The sequence below is a fragment of the Pundamilia nyererei genome, unplaced genomic scaffold, assembly GCF_000239375.1.
Source record: "Pundamilia nyererei isolate P.nyererei 1_Seehausen unplaced genomic scaffold, PunNye1.0 scaffold00328, whole genome shotgun sequence".
NCBI lineage: Eukaryota > Metazoa > Chordata > Actinopteri > Cichliformes > Cichlidae > Pundamilia > Pundamilia nyererei.
Window position 1 is genome coordinate 50,672 of NW_005187729.1, and position 16,102 is coordinate 66,773.

Here is a 16,102-nt window from a genome sequence, read left to right on the forward strand (position 1 = left end):
TTAAGAATCTCCCAGGACAGACGAGGCATTGCGGCATTCTGCCGTCACACGAGCAAAGCCTCAATCCAGACAAAGACACAGGAGTGAGAGGAGAGAGGAAGAGAGAGGAGACTAATGACAGGGAGGAGGATGTGGTGATTGTCTCTCCGTGGCCCTGTGCCACCACGATAAATACTTAGGTGCTTGTTTGTTTATGTAGCGTGACATTTTGCAGAAGGGTGGGGTTGGGGCTTGAATGAATAAACGGTAGATTTGCTTAAATCTCTTAAAAAGGCTTGATAAGAAGAGCACCCAGTTAGTGGACGCCGACGGGGATCCAGATAAAGACGTGACCTTTCAGCGCCTTTTTTTTTTTAACCCCACAAAGTTAAAATTGCACTAATTTTTTAAATATTTAAGTAATACCTTTAATGTCCAGAAACGGATTTGGCTGAATTCTTTTAAAGCACTGCAGTGTGATGGTGTGACAGTGTGAGACCATTTGAGCTTCGTAATAAGGGGCAGTGTGAGTTTACAGTGTTTCACAGTACACTGAAACACAACTTTATTTTCTACATGTGACCTCTTTAAGCAAAATATCACCTCCATCTTCATTATATGGCAAACTGTGTGCAAGAACCAGAGCTGACATGATCAATCGATCACCATAGCATGAATTAGTTTATCAGCTGAATCATCAGAATCACTGGTTCCCACTTCTGTTCTGCTTCCAAATGTAAATATTTGCTTGTTTTCGTCCTTTCCTCGGTGATGCTCAATTGAATATCATTGGATATTTGGACTGTTTGAACAAGGCAGTTTAAAGGGCTCTGGATGCACCACTGTATCAATATTTGCCTTGCTGACCGCCATTGGCCCATCCACAAATAAGATGACATTTCCCGATGGCACCGGCCAATCTTTATCTGTCGTTCCATCAATCTTGCACTGGCTAAATGTTAAAAGATGAGATAGCAAGCTGAAAGCTTGTAATGAAGAGTTCTTTGTTTTCCTGACACAAATTGGATAAAAAAAATATATATATATTCCAAATTGTTTGTAGAAACATCAAGACTGTCCCAGAAGTGGCATCAAAAAGGAGAACTCTAGACGTAGTCCTTGAATTATTCAGAATTTGGAAAAAAGCAATAATATGTGTAATTATGTAGCAGAGAGAGGTTTTGTATCCTTTTCATATAAGAACATCCTACACAGGGTCATAGGTTGGGAGATACTAGTTGCTTTTGTACCTTAGTTTTGGGAACAACGGATGATGTACCCCACCTTTTACACAAATTGCGGGGCCTTCGTTGCTCATAGAGCTCCATTTTTTTTCTTTATGTCCTCCTGGGAATTAAGTTCTTCCGCAACATTCGAGGAACTTTCAGTGAGGGAAATGTAATGTGATTAGTCAGGATGTAAGTGTATTTTGAGCAGCTGAACATGCAAATGCAGGGCCAGCAAAAGTAAATGGTGGTAAAAGGTTAGGCATGTAAAGAACAGCTCCTTATATTAGACTTAAAAATGGACCAAAACGCAGAGAAGTGAACTGACAGTGAAGTCCAGGCTGTCTCGAACCTCTCTGAAACAAAGAACATGATGTGAATACATAGTCCCTGCTAGCATTTCCCTTCAACTTGCTGCCTAGTGATAAACTAGATAGAGCGGGATTACAGGAAATGAAAAGACCACAACAGGAGGTGATTGGAAATTACCAAGCACTGGCCTGGGAAATACATCACTTCAGAGTTTGTATTACTGGTGCAAATGCAACCAGATCAAAGACTGGTAGGTCTGGTTTGGTCCAAAAGCAGCTACTGAGGCAGCCGTTAGCCTACAGCGTTGTTTTAACACAACAGTCTGCATGTCTTAAATTTTCCACAGAGGCAGGCAGGAGAACAAAGTGCAGGAGTCGTGATTAGAGGGAAGCTTTTTGATGGAGTTTCTGCTGTCTGATGGTGCTTGACCTGGTAATCTGGAGGTTTGGGAAGTCAGCTGGGTGCACAGAGGCTCGAGTTGGCTTTCAGAACCAGGATTTTCAAGATAGATTCATATGGATGCTCTAAAATATACAAATAATGGTTGATATCAACCCTGTTGACTGGTAACAGCAGGTGCAGATATCAGTGATCAATGTTTATTTGTTGTCCGATTAATTTCCATTGATAAGATGTTCAAAAAGACACTGAAGAGCTGAAAGGCTCTAAAAGAGGGCAGTTATGTTTTATAATGATTTTTGGCACAAAGATTGAATAAAAAAAAACATTAACAGTTGGAAAAAAAATATCTGAATGGGTTATTGGGTATCGGTCCAGAACTTCACAGTTCCTGTAAAGTTGGCGTACTTCCAGCGAGCAGAGCTAAGGGATATTTTTATTCATATCTGTTTTATTTACTCTTCGTTTTGGAGGGAATGTTACAACCAAGTAGCCGAGTGCTACGGAGAGACGAGACAGAAGTTTTAAACACTCTTAGACGTGCAAAGAGAAAAAAACTGTATGAACCTGAACAGTAAGCCTCGGACGTCCTAGTATGATAGGCTGTATATCACAGAATATCTTTTTTTTTTTTTATTGTCGTTTTTCTTTAGCATATAAGATTTAAAGATCATCTGTCACCTTTGACCTTTTAAAGTCGGTTGTAGTTTTTGCCCCTTTGTAGGGCAGCTATGCCTGAGCACAGTTTTCTAACTCGAGGTTGAGCGGGGCCAGAGCAAAGTGCTAAAAGCTTGGTTGTTTGAGTTTTACAGTTTTTTTTTCATCGTGTTTGTTTGTTTTTTTGTTGTTGTTTTTTACATTCGAGCAAGCGTACTGTAGTTTTTGAAAGTTATTTTTAAAGGAGATGCTACTAATAAGACATTAACACCTGTATGTAGAGTTGCCAAGTTGTGTTAAAAAAGAGTCAAAGCTGGTTAGCTGTAAAATAGAGAAAGAGAACCACATATTTTTGCATTGCGATTGTTGTATGATTGAGGTGCTGTGGGCAGGGAGGGTTGGAGAGGCGGTGTAATGCTGGACCAGATGTTTGTTTTTTACTGTACTGCAGCCGTTGTCGGGACATGATCAGGACGGACTGAAAAATGGATGGAGAGCTGAGGCAAACAAAACTGTGGCGGGCTCACATCATTTTAAGGCAATGCGTCTGAATGTCTGTTTAAAAAAAACTGTCCTTGCTGTTGTCTTTGCATAATTCAGATCAGAGTCTTTGCCAAGCCTGCATAAACTTACACCACAAATCGACCCAAAGTAAGTTTACTTGACCTGGTTCTAGGACCAGCTTTTCCACAAAGAATAAGCTATTGTTGCTTGAATGTTTTTTTTTCCTCTTTAAAACGTCACCTGGGGGCTAATTACAGCTACTGCAGCTTCAGAGAATTGGTGGGGGGGGGGCTCAGAAGCTGCAGTAAGTGCCAAAACCACCAGGTGGCAGGATCCCAAGAAACAGTGATCCCAGAAAAGCTATGATTGTAATCAAAGAGTCTCGATCACTGTTTTTATCCGAGCACCTTAACAGCAGGCCTGCTGGAGGCTACTGCTGCTCATTTTACAAATCCAATTCAAACCTGCCAAAATGTCTGCGATGCCAAATAAAAGCTGTCAGCAGATTGAAATGTTGCCGACATGACTTCCAAAAGAAAAGAGCACTGCAGCCGTTTTCCTGCTTCCATCCTCCATCCACGAGTCACTCCACATGTTTTTCATTCCTGATCTCTGTCTCGGCGTCCGATCCACAGCGAGGAACAAAAGTGACATGGAGAAAGTGGAGTCATCTTTTTTCCCCTTAAAAATAGAAAAGAAAAGCACCTTTGGGCAAGAGCTCAATTGTTAAGTAGAGCCAAAGCCCTCTGCACCTTTCCGAGCACACTCACCGTGTCACTTCCTGTCTGTGGTTTGGATGTCGGCATCAGAAGAGGGACGTTTGTTGATGTAAGGTTGACAATTGTAGATGTAATGTGAGTTTTGTTTGGTTTTTTGTTTTTTGGGGTGGGTTGGGGGGGCTTATTTGAATTGTTTTTACATTTTTGTACTTCCCTTTTTATTTTGTATGTTTATTTTCTCTTGTAAAGTGTAAAAATGATGATCATCCTTCACCCATGTGGGAATGGATTGCAATTGAACGCAGGCGGGTAGGTAGGTGGGTGGGTGGGAGTTGGGTGAGGGTTACCAACAAAGGGTGAAGTCTGGTCTTGCTGATTCAAACAGGGTTCCTACACGTATATGGAAGTGGAAATGAACAAAAGAAATCACCAATAGAGGAACGATCGTACAATAAGAATTTGATGGTTTACTGGTTCAGGGTCAATCGAGAGTTTTGAGCTTGAAAGTAAAACCAATTATATGTATTCAAATTATTAAGAACTTTTTAAGAAAGTGATTTTTTTCAGATGTACTCGAGTGTCTTTTTGGGCTAAAAATTCCATCCAGTTTATCTGATGCATGGACACTGTATTATCTTTTTGACACTTGTATTCACTTTTTGTTCAACAAATTTTTAATGTGCGGTCAAAATACGAAAGGAAAAATCCTCCCTTGTGCCAACTTTCTTAGCTTTGGTTTTGGTCTACTGTTTGAAAATTTTGGCTTTATAACTGCTAAACGAAGCCTGTGTCTGGGCTGTGAGCAAAAATGATGATTCCAGTGTTTCACTGCACCTGCCATGATATGTCGAATATTTTTAAAAAGATATTTAAAAATAGTTGAAATGCTGAAAAATGATATTATTTTACAGTCACTGTAACAATTTAACAGTCATTAATGCATTAAAGTAAAAAAAGTACTGTTTAGCTAGCTAGCACAATTGTCAGTATCTGCACTAATGATGCTAACAACCAAATTCTTTTACAGTCAGGACTATTTAACACATAAATACCAAACAGGGCATTAACATTGCACATGTGATGTTAACGTTAAATGTTAATGCTCATGGGGAAAAAGCTAGCTAGCTAGCTAGCCATAGCATCATTATCTGTGCTAACAACATATCCTCCGCTTGGCTACCAAATGTTTGGTGTCTCTACTCATTTTCAGTTTTGAGTGCACCTGTTAGTGTAAATGTGAAGAAGTGTTTTGTGGTGCAAGAATACAAAATAGAAGCTAAATAATTTAAAAGTAGAGTACTAAATAAGTTACTTCCCAGCAGGGAGATAATTCTCTGATGGTTTGTCACTATTTGAACAAATTTGCACTAGTGCAGGTTTAATGCTGAAGAGCAAAGTTTTCTTTTTAAACTGTATGGATTATAGACTCACAAAACCAAAGTACAAAGCCATAACATATTCCAGAAAGGAAAACAAAAACTGATGGACAAAAGGCCAAAACACCCCCAAAAGACAGAGGATGTCTGAACACTTGACAAGTCGAAGTTGTAGAAATCGAGGGTGGATTTTTCCTGTGTAGGGGCCCTGCTGAGACTGTCGACACTTTTGTTGTGTGGTTAAAAACGGGCTAAACTTGAGAATAGTGAACAGGAAGTGGACGCAAGACTATACAAGATTGTAATCCTGAAGTGAAGCCTCTTGGTTTGTGCCTCGCCTTCCATCCCTCTGCTCAGCCAGCTTTCCTCCACTTCTTCCTCGGCGTAGCGGACCTGACCTCTCTCACCCCTTCTCCCGACCTCCGATACGGTCCTTGAGCTGTGCGAGTCTTTTTTCTGCTGTCTGCTGGTCTGTAGTCGTCTATCAGAAACATTTACTCTTCTCTTTCCCCAAATCCCCACACACCAGAGACAACACACATGCTCACAGATGCATAAATATCTATATATATACTGTATATGTATACATGAATACAAAACAGGCAAACCTCTGAGATGCCGAAGCTCGCACCCGCACACTCTCTGGAGGTGCTGCAGGACACGTGTGCGTGTGTGCGTCTTCGTGTCGCTGATGCAGTTTTTCAAAAAAAAAAAAAAAAAAAAAGAAAAAGTACCAGTTTACCTCGGGAGCTCTCAGCCATAGCAGACCTTAATCCCCACAGATATCTCAGTGCTGCGAGCAGCTTCTGAACTGCTGTGGCTGCCGTTACAAAGCAGGTACATACTTTTTTTGTTTTTCAGGAACAAACCCAGGAGCCTCAGCAGAGCGCTCTCGGGCCATTTGAATGCATACAGTGCAGGGTTTTTACAGAAACGGGACACAAGCTGGGAGTCCATGTCAACACAGTCTTACCTCAGAATCATGCTTCAGAAACGGGGGCGGGGCTTACATATGATCATAGCAACCATGAATGACTTTTTTTTGTTTTTAAGTTTTATTTCTTGTCTCTGGTGTTGTTGGGTGAAAACAGTCTGCAGATCTTTCTTTTCTCCTTTTTTTTCTTCCACTATAAATATATAAATATATAAACTGTACATTATGACATAGAAGCACTATCAAAGTTTGATTGTTAGATGTGCACTCGCAGCATGAGGTATTATTCTTTATTATTCTTCATAGCCCAGAAAAAAAAGGAAAAGTGAAATGACAGCTTTTGGAAGTTTAAAAAGATATATATAAATATATAAAAATAACAAAAACAATGCAGTAGCATCTACTGATGTCAAAGAAAAATACCCAACCTCACCCCACCACACACACACCTCTCCCCACAGACCTTTACCCAAGCCCTGCCCCCTCTTCCCCCTGAACTCCATACAGATGATTGCCCAGATGCTCCCTCGAATCAGCCCCCACCCCCCACCCTGCTCTCCTTGTACATGCCAGTGTTTCCCTCATGTGTTCCAAGTGCCAATAACTTTGTGAATTCCTAACTGTGACCCAGTAATAAAGATAATTGCACATTAACTACTGTAAAGAGAAAAAGAAACCAGACTGATTAAAAATGAGGAAGAAATCTGAATATCTTAATAAAAGGTTTGTAACAAACAGGACTGACCTTACAGCGGTGTTGTGTCTTTATTTGCTGCGATTTACTTTTGTCCAAAATGCATCACCATCTGAAAAGGTGGTTACTTTAAAAACACGTGACCTCATTCAGTGTGACCACTACTGTATATGCAGGTACCATGTTTATCATATTCGCATCATACAAATAAAAACCTCATCTTTTACTCATAAAATGAGATTTGAATTTAGCTTTAGAGATTAAAACCTTTTTTTTTTGTACCAGGATGTAAACTTTAAGTTAATAATGGGTGTCACTGGGGAGCCTCAAGTGGTCATGAGAGGAACTGCAGACAGAAATCTGCACTCAGCTCAAGAGGTTACATTTGGTTAGAAATAAGAAATAAAAGCAGAAGCTTGGAGTCTTAGGTAGTGAACTAACAGAAATATGCTCCATCAAGTAAATACTTATTAGTAATATGATGTGAGTACTGGGTTTTGTGAGAGACTCAGCAAACAATTGTGCTAGATAATGTGAGAGAGTGCATCTGTAAAAGTGGTCGTTTTGAACTAAATGCTAGTCTGGGCATGCTAACAGCGACAGTAACAAGATGCAGATGTAAAACCTACAGTTTATGACATCACAACTTGCTCTACCAGAGGTCAACATCCATGATTATTTACTGTTTTTCTGCTGTGTTTTACTTCTTAGTGTTGTCTTTAAATGAAACTGAAATGAATAAATAGTTTCCCAGACACAGCAGAAGATGTGCTGCCATTGGGTAGTGAAACATTCAATAATTTATTTTCCCAAAACTGCTAATGAAGTCAGTTTTACACTGAACTTTTATGCAGCGGGCAAATAAAACACACAATCATGTGACTGCCTATGGCGCCCCCCTGTGGTCAACTGAGGGAGGAGGAAAAATAACTGAGTTTATCTGCACTCTTTGATGTGTGATGTGTGCCCACAGATGTGCAAACCACTTCTTTCTTCAGAGAACACAGCCTTCACAGCTGTTCTATCCCTCAGCAGATCCACACACTTGTCCAGTGGCTAAATTAAAACTGTCACAGAGGTGTTGTGTAACACTGTGAGGCCTCTGAAGGGGAAGAGTCGATGCAATTCGCTTTAGCTGCATTTAGTTGAGCAGGCATGGAGCACACTGGACAGACATAAGTTTTCTGGCCTTCGCTGTACTCGTCTGAAAATGAAATTCAAGTTGCGGGGTGGAGGTTTGAACGCAGTCCAAGGGGTCAACTTTATTACCACACGTCTTAAATAAACCCTAAACTAAACTCATTACGCCACAGAAATGCTCCACACCTTATTCTCCAACAAAATTCAGTTGTTTGCACACATTTTATGAACATAGGGCTTTTCCTCCTTATTTCTTAGCCAAGTTTAGGCAGCCTTTTGAAAATACACATGAATTCAAATAAACAATCTTAGCAGCAACTGCCCCAGGATGCATCTGAAGTGGGAGGAGGCCTTTGTGTGCACAGGTAAGCAGCTGCACCCCCCGAAATACACAAACATGAGGGGCAATGCTTTTTATTACTCGTTGTCATGGAAATACAATGATAAATAGCAAGTGCTATTGTATGTTTAATATTGCAGGCTGGTGGAAAAGCATCTGGAGCTGCACTTATACACATGAGATGGACATGCACTTCTTACAGTGGAAAGAACAGGCACAATATTTTTCTCCCTAACATTGAAGTGTCCCATTTCCTGTGTGTTTTTTTTTTTAAATGTAAGTTCTCCCAATTGATAAATAACACCATCTTGAAAGGTGGCTTAGCATTTGTCACAGAAAAATGTGCTCAGTTTGAGCAGCTTCGGCTTGACTAATAAAACCCATCAGCTCCTCTCCCAGTTTCACAGGATGTCTGAAACACGCACGAACGTGTCGGTCTCCCGACTGCCGTCTGGTTATTTTAAGAGATGTGTGCAGTTCACAGAGCCTCCGGGGAGTAGCAGCGCGCTCCTCGCAGTTAAAGTAAATGTAATTTTACATAATGATTGCCGTGTGGCTCTCAGAATAACACGCAGGGATGTTTCCATTTTGCAAAGTGCTTCTCAATTAAAACTCAAACATCTGCAATCCAGTGAAAGCTTTTATCAGAGGAACAAATCACAAGAGGGAAGCCAAACTGCCATCCTCGAGACACACAGCCGAGACGCCTCAAAGAAGATAAACACTCAGGACGTTATTCGGTCATTTCAAGTTTAATGAAACTTATAACCACAATCAGCAATTTTTAAAAAAATCTCTGGATGCCAGTAACAGAACAATTGTGTGATTCACTTTATGCAGTTTGCTTTTTCCCTTCACTTGTTCTTCATACGGTATATAGTGTATATGACAGGAAAAGTTTACACTTTGTCACCAATGTTGCCCTTTTTTTCTTTTTAGCAGAGGCAGTAAAAACACAATGACATACTCAAACATCATGTGTGAAAAAGAGGACACGATGGCTACCAGTACTGTATTTTACACATTTACATCCAAAAATCCAAAACATACTCGTTGTAATAGCTGGTCATTCACACAGAATAAATACAAATGTGACCTTTGGCACTTTGAATATTTACTTTCATTAGCAGTTTTGAACCAAAGGTTAGTAAAAACCACTGACGTAATCGTGTTTAAACCTTTAGCCATGCTGCTCGTGTGGCTGATATTTTAACTCGTGCCATCCACCTTTTGATACTCTGAGAGGGCAACAAAAAGCTCAATCTCCCCAGATCCTAATCCCCCAGACTCCCGTTGTCCATGCCACGATGAATCAGAGCTGATTTGACAGCACAAGGGGGTCTATGTGATATTAGGGAGGGGGTCCTCATATTGTGGCTGATTAGTGTAAATGTGTGCTAGATGGAGTTCAGCACTGATGTTAACTGCAGTTATTATAATCTGAAATAATCTACTGCTAGTACCATTAAAGCTGCATTGGGCAAAAGCCCCTCCCACGAGAGGCACACGGGTGTGTGCGCTTCATTTGGGTTAAAAACAAGACAACATTGAGTTGTGGCTTCCCACAGGACTCACACCCTTTTCTTCCAAGTCCCCTGCTTAAATCCAGTAATCTCACAGAAGTCCACCACATTCCACTTCCACACAGATTTCATTCCTCCTGTCCCTTTCCCCACTTCCTTACCCCCGTGTGTCCTGATGGCACAAAACACAACTACAGGACGTGCACGGGTCCAGTCTCTTCTCTGACTACCTGCAAGTTATAATACGCTGTACAGTTATTTTGGAGTAATGAACCAAAACCATATCATCTAACCCAGCTTTAAAAACCAGGATCGGTGGGAGTGATCATCTAATACTTCAATTTGCACAGATCAGATTAGTTAACAATGACCAGTGCTGTAATTGCACAATCAGCTTTGCAATCAATTCAGCACCATCACTACATGAAACCTGTCAAGCACCTGTCTGATGTGCCGTTACATTATAATCATGTAAAAACAATTCCCAGGTTTAAGTGAAACAGTAAAAGGAAGCTCTCTGTTCAAAACCCTTCATGTGCCTTTACATTCATGCGCCTCCGTGTTGTTTCAGACTGACACGTTTCCCGGTTTTTGAGCTACTTGCCCTTCTGAAGCTGGGACAAGAGCTCACATTAACTTACACAAAGCTCTGGCAGTAAAGGTGCTTTCAGCCTTACCCACTCCTGCAACAGGCAAAGGCACCTGACCTCTGACCTACAAAACAAAGAGTTCATTTTCTCTGTAACTGGGTGATTAAAGCTTGAGTGAAGATATCTGGATCACACAGGATTAAAAATCAGATGCTTTGTACAAGAATAATTTCCATTTACACACAAAAAGCAAGTCGAAGCATTTACACAGTGCTGCAACACACCTCAGTGTGGGTAGTACTGCCTGACGTGACACAAAAGAATAGAAATGAGCCTCAGGCTCCAGCAGAGGGAGCTCTAAGCCTAAATCTAGGCTGTGTGGGGACATCCTGCCCAGCAACTATTCCTCTGCTCATTAGCTGAAGCTTTTCAATAAAAAAAAAGAGAGGCAGAGCCATTCGCTTGAAGCCAAGGTTTTCTCTCTTCAACCAGTGAGGGTAACAAAGCCTTAGCCAATCGTGTGCTCAAATGTCTGCGGGGGTGCGAAGGAAGGTGGCCTTTGCCTCTCTGTGGCAGATCACTATCAGAGCAGGAAATGAATCATTTATGTCTGCTGAGTAAAAGAGACTCGGAATGAATCTGACAGGCAAAACCAGGATCCATAAGAACCCCCCCCCCACACACACACACACACACACAGCTCAGCAGCACTTTTTACTAAACTCTTCATCAGTGGAGGGAAAACCTGCACACCTGCCCGATGCTGATTACTGCGAGCAAGGAGTAAGCTCCCAGCATGATTTACATCTAGGCACACAAACAAACTGCACATTTCAACATGGTATAAAAATAGATTTAAGGCAACACTGAAAATCCTCCCCCATGCTACTGCTGTTGGCTTAAAACGAAGCGAACTTTAGCAGGTTTGTGATTTTAACCCAACAGGAGCGGTCCTCCCCGAGTCCCTCTAACTCCAATGATAACCAAAATGCATCAAAATAAAAGACATAATACCACCAGGGTCCCCCCCCCTCCCCGTGCTAAACTGTGCTGCTGAGAGACCAGCAGAACCCTCTCCACTAGAATGGCTGAAGTGGAGTGGAGGATCCATCCTTGCTATAGCCTGCAGATCACCAGCTTCCCCTCAGCACAAAGAAAGGGAGTGATGGGAGGGGCTCTGTAACCGTCCAGCCATCCAGACAGGGAGGAGTCTGTGAACGGGGTCGAGAGGTCATAGACTGCTTATGTCAGAGTGCAAAGAAGAGGATGAGGACCACGATTAGGATGGCGACCAGGACACCGATGGCACACCACTGTCTCCGACCTGATGGACACAGCACAGGACATCATTGCGCTACAGTGTCGCAGAGCTTAAAACGACCTTAGGCAGCATAAAATATTACAGTAAACACACCGCTCTTTTTTGGAAGGAACTCAAGTTTTTGTCAAGCTTATTTTCTTTTTCCAACTAGCTTTGTGTCTGATTGGGCTACGACTGATGATTGAGAGCTGATTCAAGTACCCAGCATAATACTGAGGGTCACACAGGAAATGTTTTGGCCTTTTAGCGCTTCCCTTTCCTGTTTCTTCATTTCATTTCTGTTTTTACACACTGCTGTGGTTGCTGTCACTCTTTTTGACACAAGCTGTGTTCCTCACAGTTTTGTCTGCTATAACAGACAGAACAGGGGAGATGAAATGAATGAGAAACACTCAACGCTAAACAGCATTGCAGAAACTGGAACTAGCAGATAGGCTAAACTTTGAGAGCAATGTTTCAGGGTCTACAGAGTCACAGTTAAAATGCACTTCTCACAGCCCGCACTGACTGATTTAATTCATAAATCAGGCAGTGTCACTTTAACTAAATTAATTGAAGGTAAATTTTCTGTGAATGTAGAAAATATAACTGCTTGTGTGTAAACTCACTGCTGGTCATGTGAGACACTTTCTCCAGCTTCTTCAGCACAGAGTCCATGCGGGACGATGTCTGGTCCATCTCATCTCCAAAATCCCCCAACATCCTAAAAACAAAACGAGCGATACCGCGAGAACTTTAACATCAGCATCTGCACATTGTGACCTCACAAAGGCCTGGCTGTTGCAGGGATGTGGACGAGATTATAAGAGGATCAATGAAAAGTTGCCTTTGCGATTAAAAGGCATATCATCTTAATTTGAGGCAAAACGACAGGCTTTTGAGAAAGATCAAGACCAAAAGATTTGACCTTGGTCTTGATCAAACTGGACTGCGGCTCAAGACATTTGTAGTTTCAACAAATTTTGGCGATTTGTTTTAAACATTTGGATTCATTACAGCGAGTTACAGCAGGCTTTTGATAGGACATTATTATATAAATGGACAAAGCTGTAAAAAGTTTAGTGGAAGAGGTGCTTTTCGGTTGGACACACCCGAGCCTGTAATCCAGTCAGGATTTAGATCAAGTACATCAAACAAAAACCTGAACCTGGTTTAGACTGTCAGGTGTTTGTGTGTGTGTGTTCAATACCCACAATCCTGAAGTGCTGCTTAACATGGATGTAAACACTGTGGGGCTACGAATGCATTCAGTATTCAGTCCTAACTCAGCGGTCACACATGTGACATTTTTTATAGGCATCTAAAAAAAAGAGCATATGATGACTGGGACACACCTTTATGTGTTATTGTGTTTTCTCAGCCAACTGAGGAAAAGCTCTCAAAGGTGTGCATGTGTACTCACACGGCCTGCTCATCGAGCTCGTCTCCGATCCGTCCAGACATGTCTTTGAGGACTCTGATACTGCCCGACACCAACTCCAGCTGCTCATCCTGCTCCTGCATGATCAACTACACACACACATACACGCACCCATCACTTCAAAGGACAGACTTACATCTCTTTACTGAAGGTTTTCCATAATCCTTCAACTAACCTGAACCTAATCCTAGCCTAAAGATCTTCACCCTTAGATGTAGACGCCAACACTTGTGGGGACACAAGAAAGACATACAGGCCGTGAATGTGTTCCCGGTAAAGTTTAGTTACTTTTTATAGTTTGCTCTTTTTTAAATCACATTTCTGAGGAATGAAAATTGCAGAGAGAAAGAAGAACTTCCATTTGCACGTTTTCCACCCGCAGCGAGAACACAGAGCTCTGAAACTTCACAAATCATTACTATTTTTTTCTTTCGTGTATTGTATTTTCCGTTCTATACCACATTTAAATGAATGTCTTTGGACATATGAGCTCTCATTGAGAGAACAACTGCCCCAACCTCCAAGATGCAGCCCCCCCCCCCAAAGATTCACTCTTGTGTCAGAACTGACTGATTCTTTTCCGCTGCCTCTCTTTGGTCTGGATGTCATTGCTGTTTCCATACAGAAATACCAGTTTAAAACCAACACACACACACTGGTTCAGCCTCAGTCACTCACTGCTTCTGACCCACTCTTGGTACAGAATTACAGTATTGGGAATTATTGAAATTCTATTTCCCTGCTTGGTAAATCTGAACCTTTAAAAAACAAACATGTTTTTTGTGTCTCAGTGAACAGTTTGTATCGAGGGTGCTTCTTTTCAGAATCTCTACACTAACCGTTTAAAGAAAAAAAAAGTGCCACTAAATCATTTCATTGAATCAAATCATACACTGCTACAAACCCCCCGCAGTGATGTCAACGCAGAGGAGACCACATCCTTGCTGAGGTAATGAAACAAAAGGTCAAACTTTTCTTTCATTAAAAAAAAAAGACATGAAGAAACACTATTTCTTACTAAATACCACAACTTGACACAGGATGTGTGATCACACACTTTCATCACCAATATCAGCGCACACCGCAGGAAGTAGAAACCCACAGCTCATACTGTCTTTCACTTCACTCACAGTGTGATACTTTGCAGCACGTCTCCTTCACCTCACTGCTACGCTGCAGCAGCAATCCTTCACTGACGAGCTTATCTTTCACTCCTTCTGTGTGATCCTTTGATTAAAGCTTTCCTGTCATCTATCACATGACAAACAAACAAAATATTCCGATGGGACTTTTCATGAATCCTCGTTTTACATGTAATCATTTGTCACACAACAATATCTCCTTTAGTCCCTTCCCTTTTTTCTTCTCATTTCTTCTCATGCTTCCCCCATCTGAGGCTTTTGCTTTCCTCTTTTTTGGCTCTACATCTGTTCAGTTTCAGCTGGTCTCTTACCTGCTGTTGCTCCTGCTGCTCCTGGATGTATCTGGAGTTTGCAGACACCAGATGAGCCTCCAATCCTGTTGACCTGTCCTGGCCCGATGAAGTCAGCAGAGCCTGGGCAAACACAGACACGAGCCTTTGCAGAAAATTGGGAGTGTACGTGTATGTTTGTGTGTCTGTGTGCTGTAGGAGTTTCCAGAGGAGAATTATTGTTGGAATAATAGGAGTTTGACAGCTTTTCAAAACACAAGATGGTGCAGTTATTCATTTTCTGTGGCAGATGGAAACTGATCTGTCTGTCAGCGCTTCACGAAGCAAAGACCAAAAAATCCTGAATAGGGGCAACAACAAACGGCTCTTTGAAATGTGTTGTTTTAAAGTTACAACAAAAGCGAGGATTTCTCAGCTAATGTAGAGCAACTTTTGAAGTAGCATTGTGCTCCATTAATATAGCTCGTGCCTTATCATCAATAGAACAAAAACAAGAAATCCTCCATGATAACGGTGTCCACGTGAACTACAGCGAGGCTCGTTTGTGAGTTATGTAAGGTGCGGCTCGTGATGAATGAATGGGCATTAAGAACATAATAAACTGAAGTGAAGGGTCAGGTCCTCTCTCTCATAAAACAAGGTTATTGAAAGTAAATATGAAGCTCCAGCAGCCAAAGTTAGCAGTGGACTTCATTTACTACCAGGTTCATAGAAACCTTCTTACTTTCTTCAAAGAATTAGCACACATGTAAAACCAGCACATTTGTGATATTTGGACACTGGCAAATTTTGTTTCCTGTGTGTGCCTGTTCATCCTGTTTTCAAAGTTTAAGAAACTAATAGAGTAGAAAGAAAAACAGTAAGAAAAAAAAACAGCAGGACCAGAAGAAGGAAGCAGAAAAATGAAAAAAATAAATGAAAAAAACATTTTTACACACTGAGAGAGCAGACGCCTTACATCAGTGTAACAAACTTCAGTCTTATGTTACCAAAAAGACAAATTGTGCAAACTTTTAGTAAATACAGCTATGAAATCAATTTAAAAATCCTAGGTGAGATTTTTCACAATTTATTTTGTGTGTTCGAAAGATTTTTTGGATAAGTTGACCTTAGACCTTGAGGTCCAGGTCACTGAGATTTAAACTCATCTGAGATCTTTAGTAGCTGCACCTATGACATGAAGTTCAAAATCCTACATCACCTCATTCTCGAGTTATTGTATTCTCAAACCTGGGAGTTCGGGCCAAGCACCTGCTCACCCAGCGGGTGACAATACCCCATCAGCCTTTTACGGCTGAGGGGTAAAAACTGAGGTGAGAAAGTAAACGGAAATGCAATGTAGGATTCAGACAATCACAATAGCTTAGTCATATTTCTAGGGAAGTGTAGCTCAGATTACAGGAGCAGATTTTTACCTGGTCCTGTGCACGACAGGTGAAAACAGATGGTGTAGATGTAGAAGTACGCTAATTTGGAGTTCCACAATTCAGACCCTGTACCTCAAATTGCATTTTACCCAGTAGTGTGGATATATAT

General features: G+C 41.3%; 1 protein-coding gene across 1 annotated transcript in view; it reads right to left on the bottom strand.

The window, feature by feature from the left end:
* Positions 1 to 9,016: 9,016 nt before the first annotated feature.
* Positions 9,017 to 16,102, bottom strand: part of stx10 (syntaxin 10) — a 13,621-nt gene continuing 6,535 nt past the window's right edge. Inside the window, exons 6-9 of the mRNA XM_005751811.1 lie at positions 14,588 to 14,689; positions 13,117 to 13,223; positions 12,323 to 12,417; positions 9,017 to 11,717 (exon numbers count right to left, since the gene is read on the bottom strand). Of these exons, the coding sequence (XP_005751868.1) occupies positions 11,641 to 11,717; positions 12,323 to 12,417; positions 13,117 to 13,223; positions 14,588 to 14,689 (381 nt within the window). The 3' untranslated portion in view covers positions 9,017 to 11,640. The remainder of the gene's footprint in view (positions 11,718 to 12,322; positions 12,418 to 13,116; positions 13,224 to 14,587; positions 14,690 to 16,102) is intronic.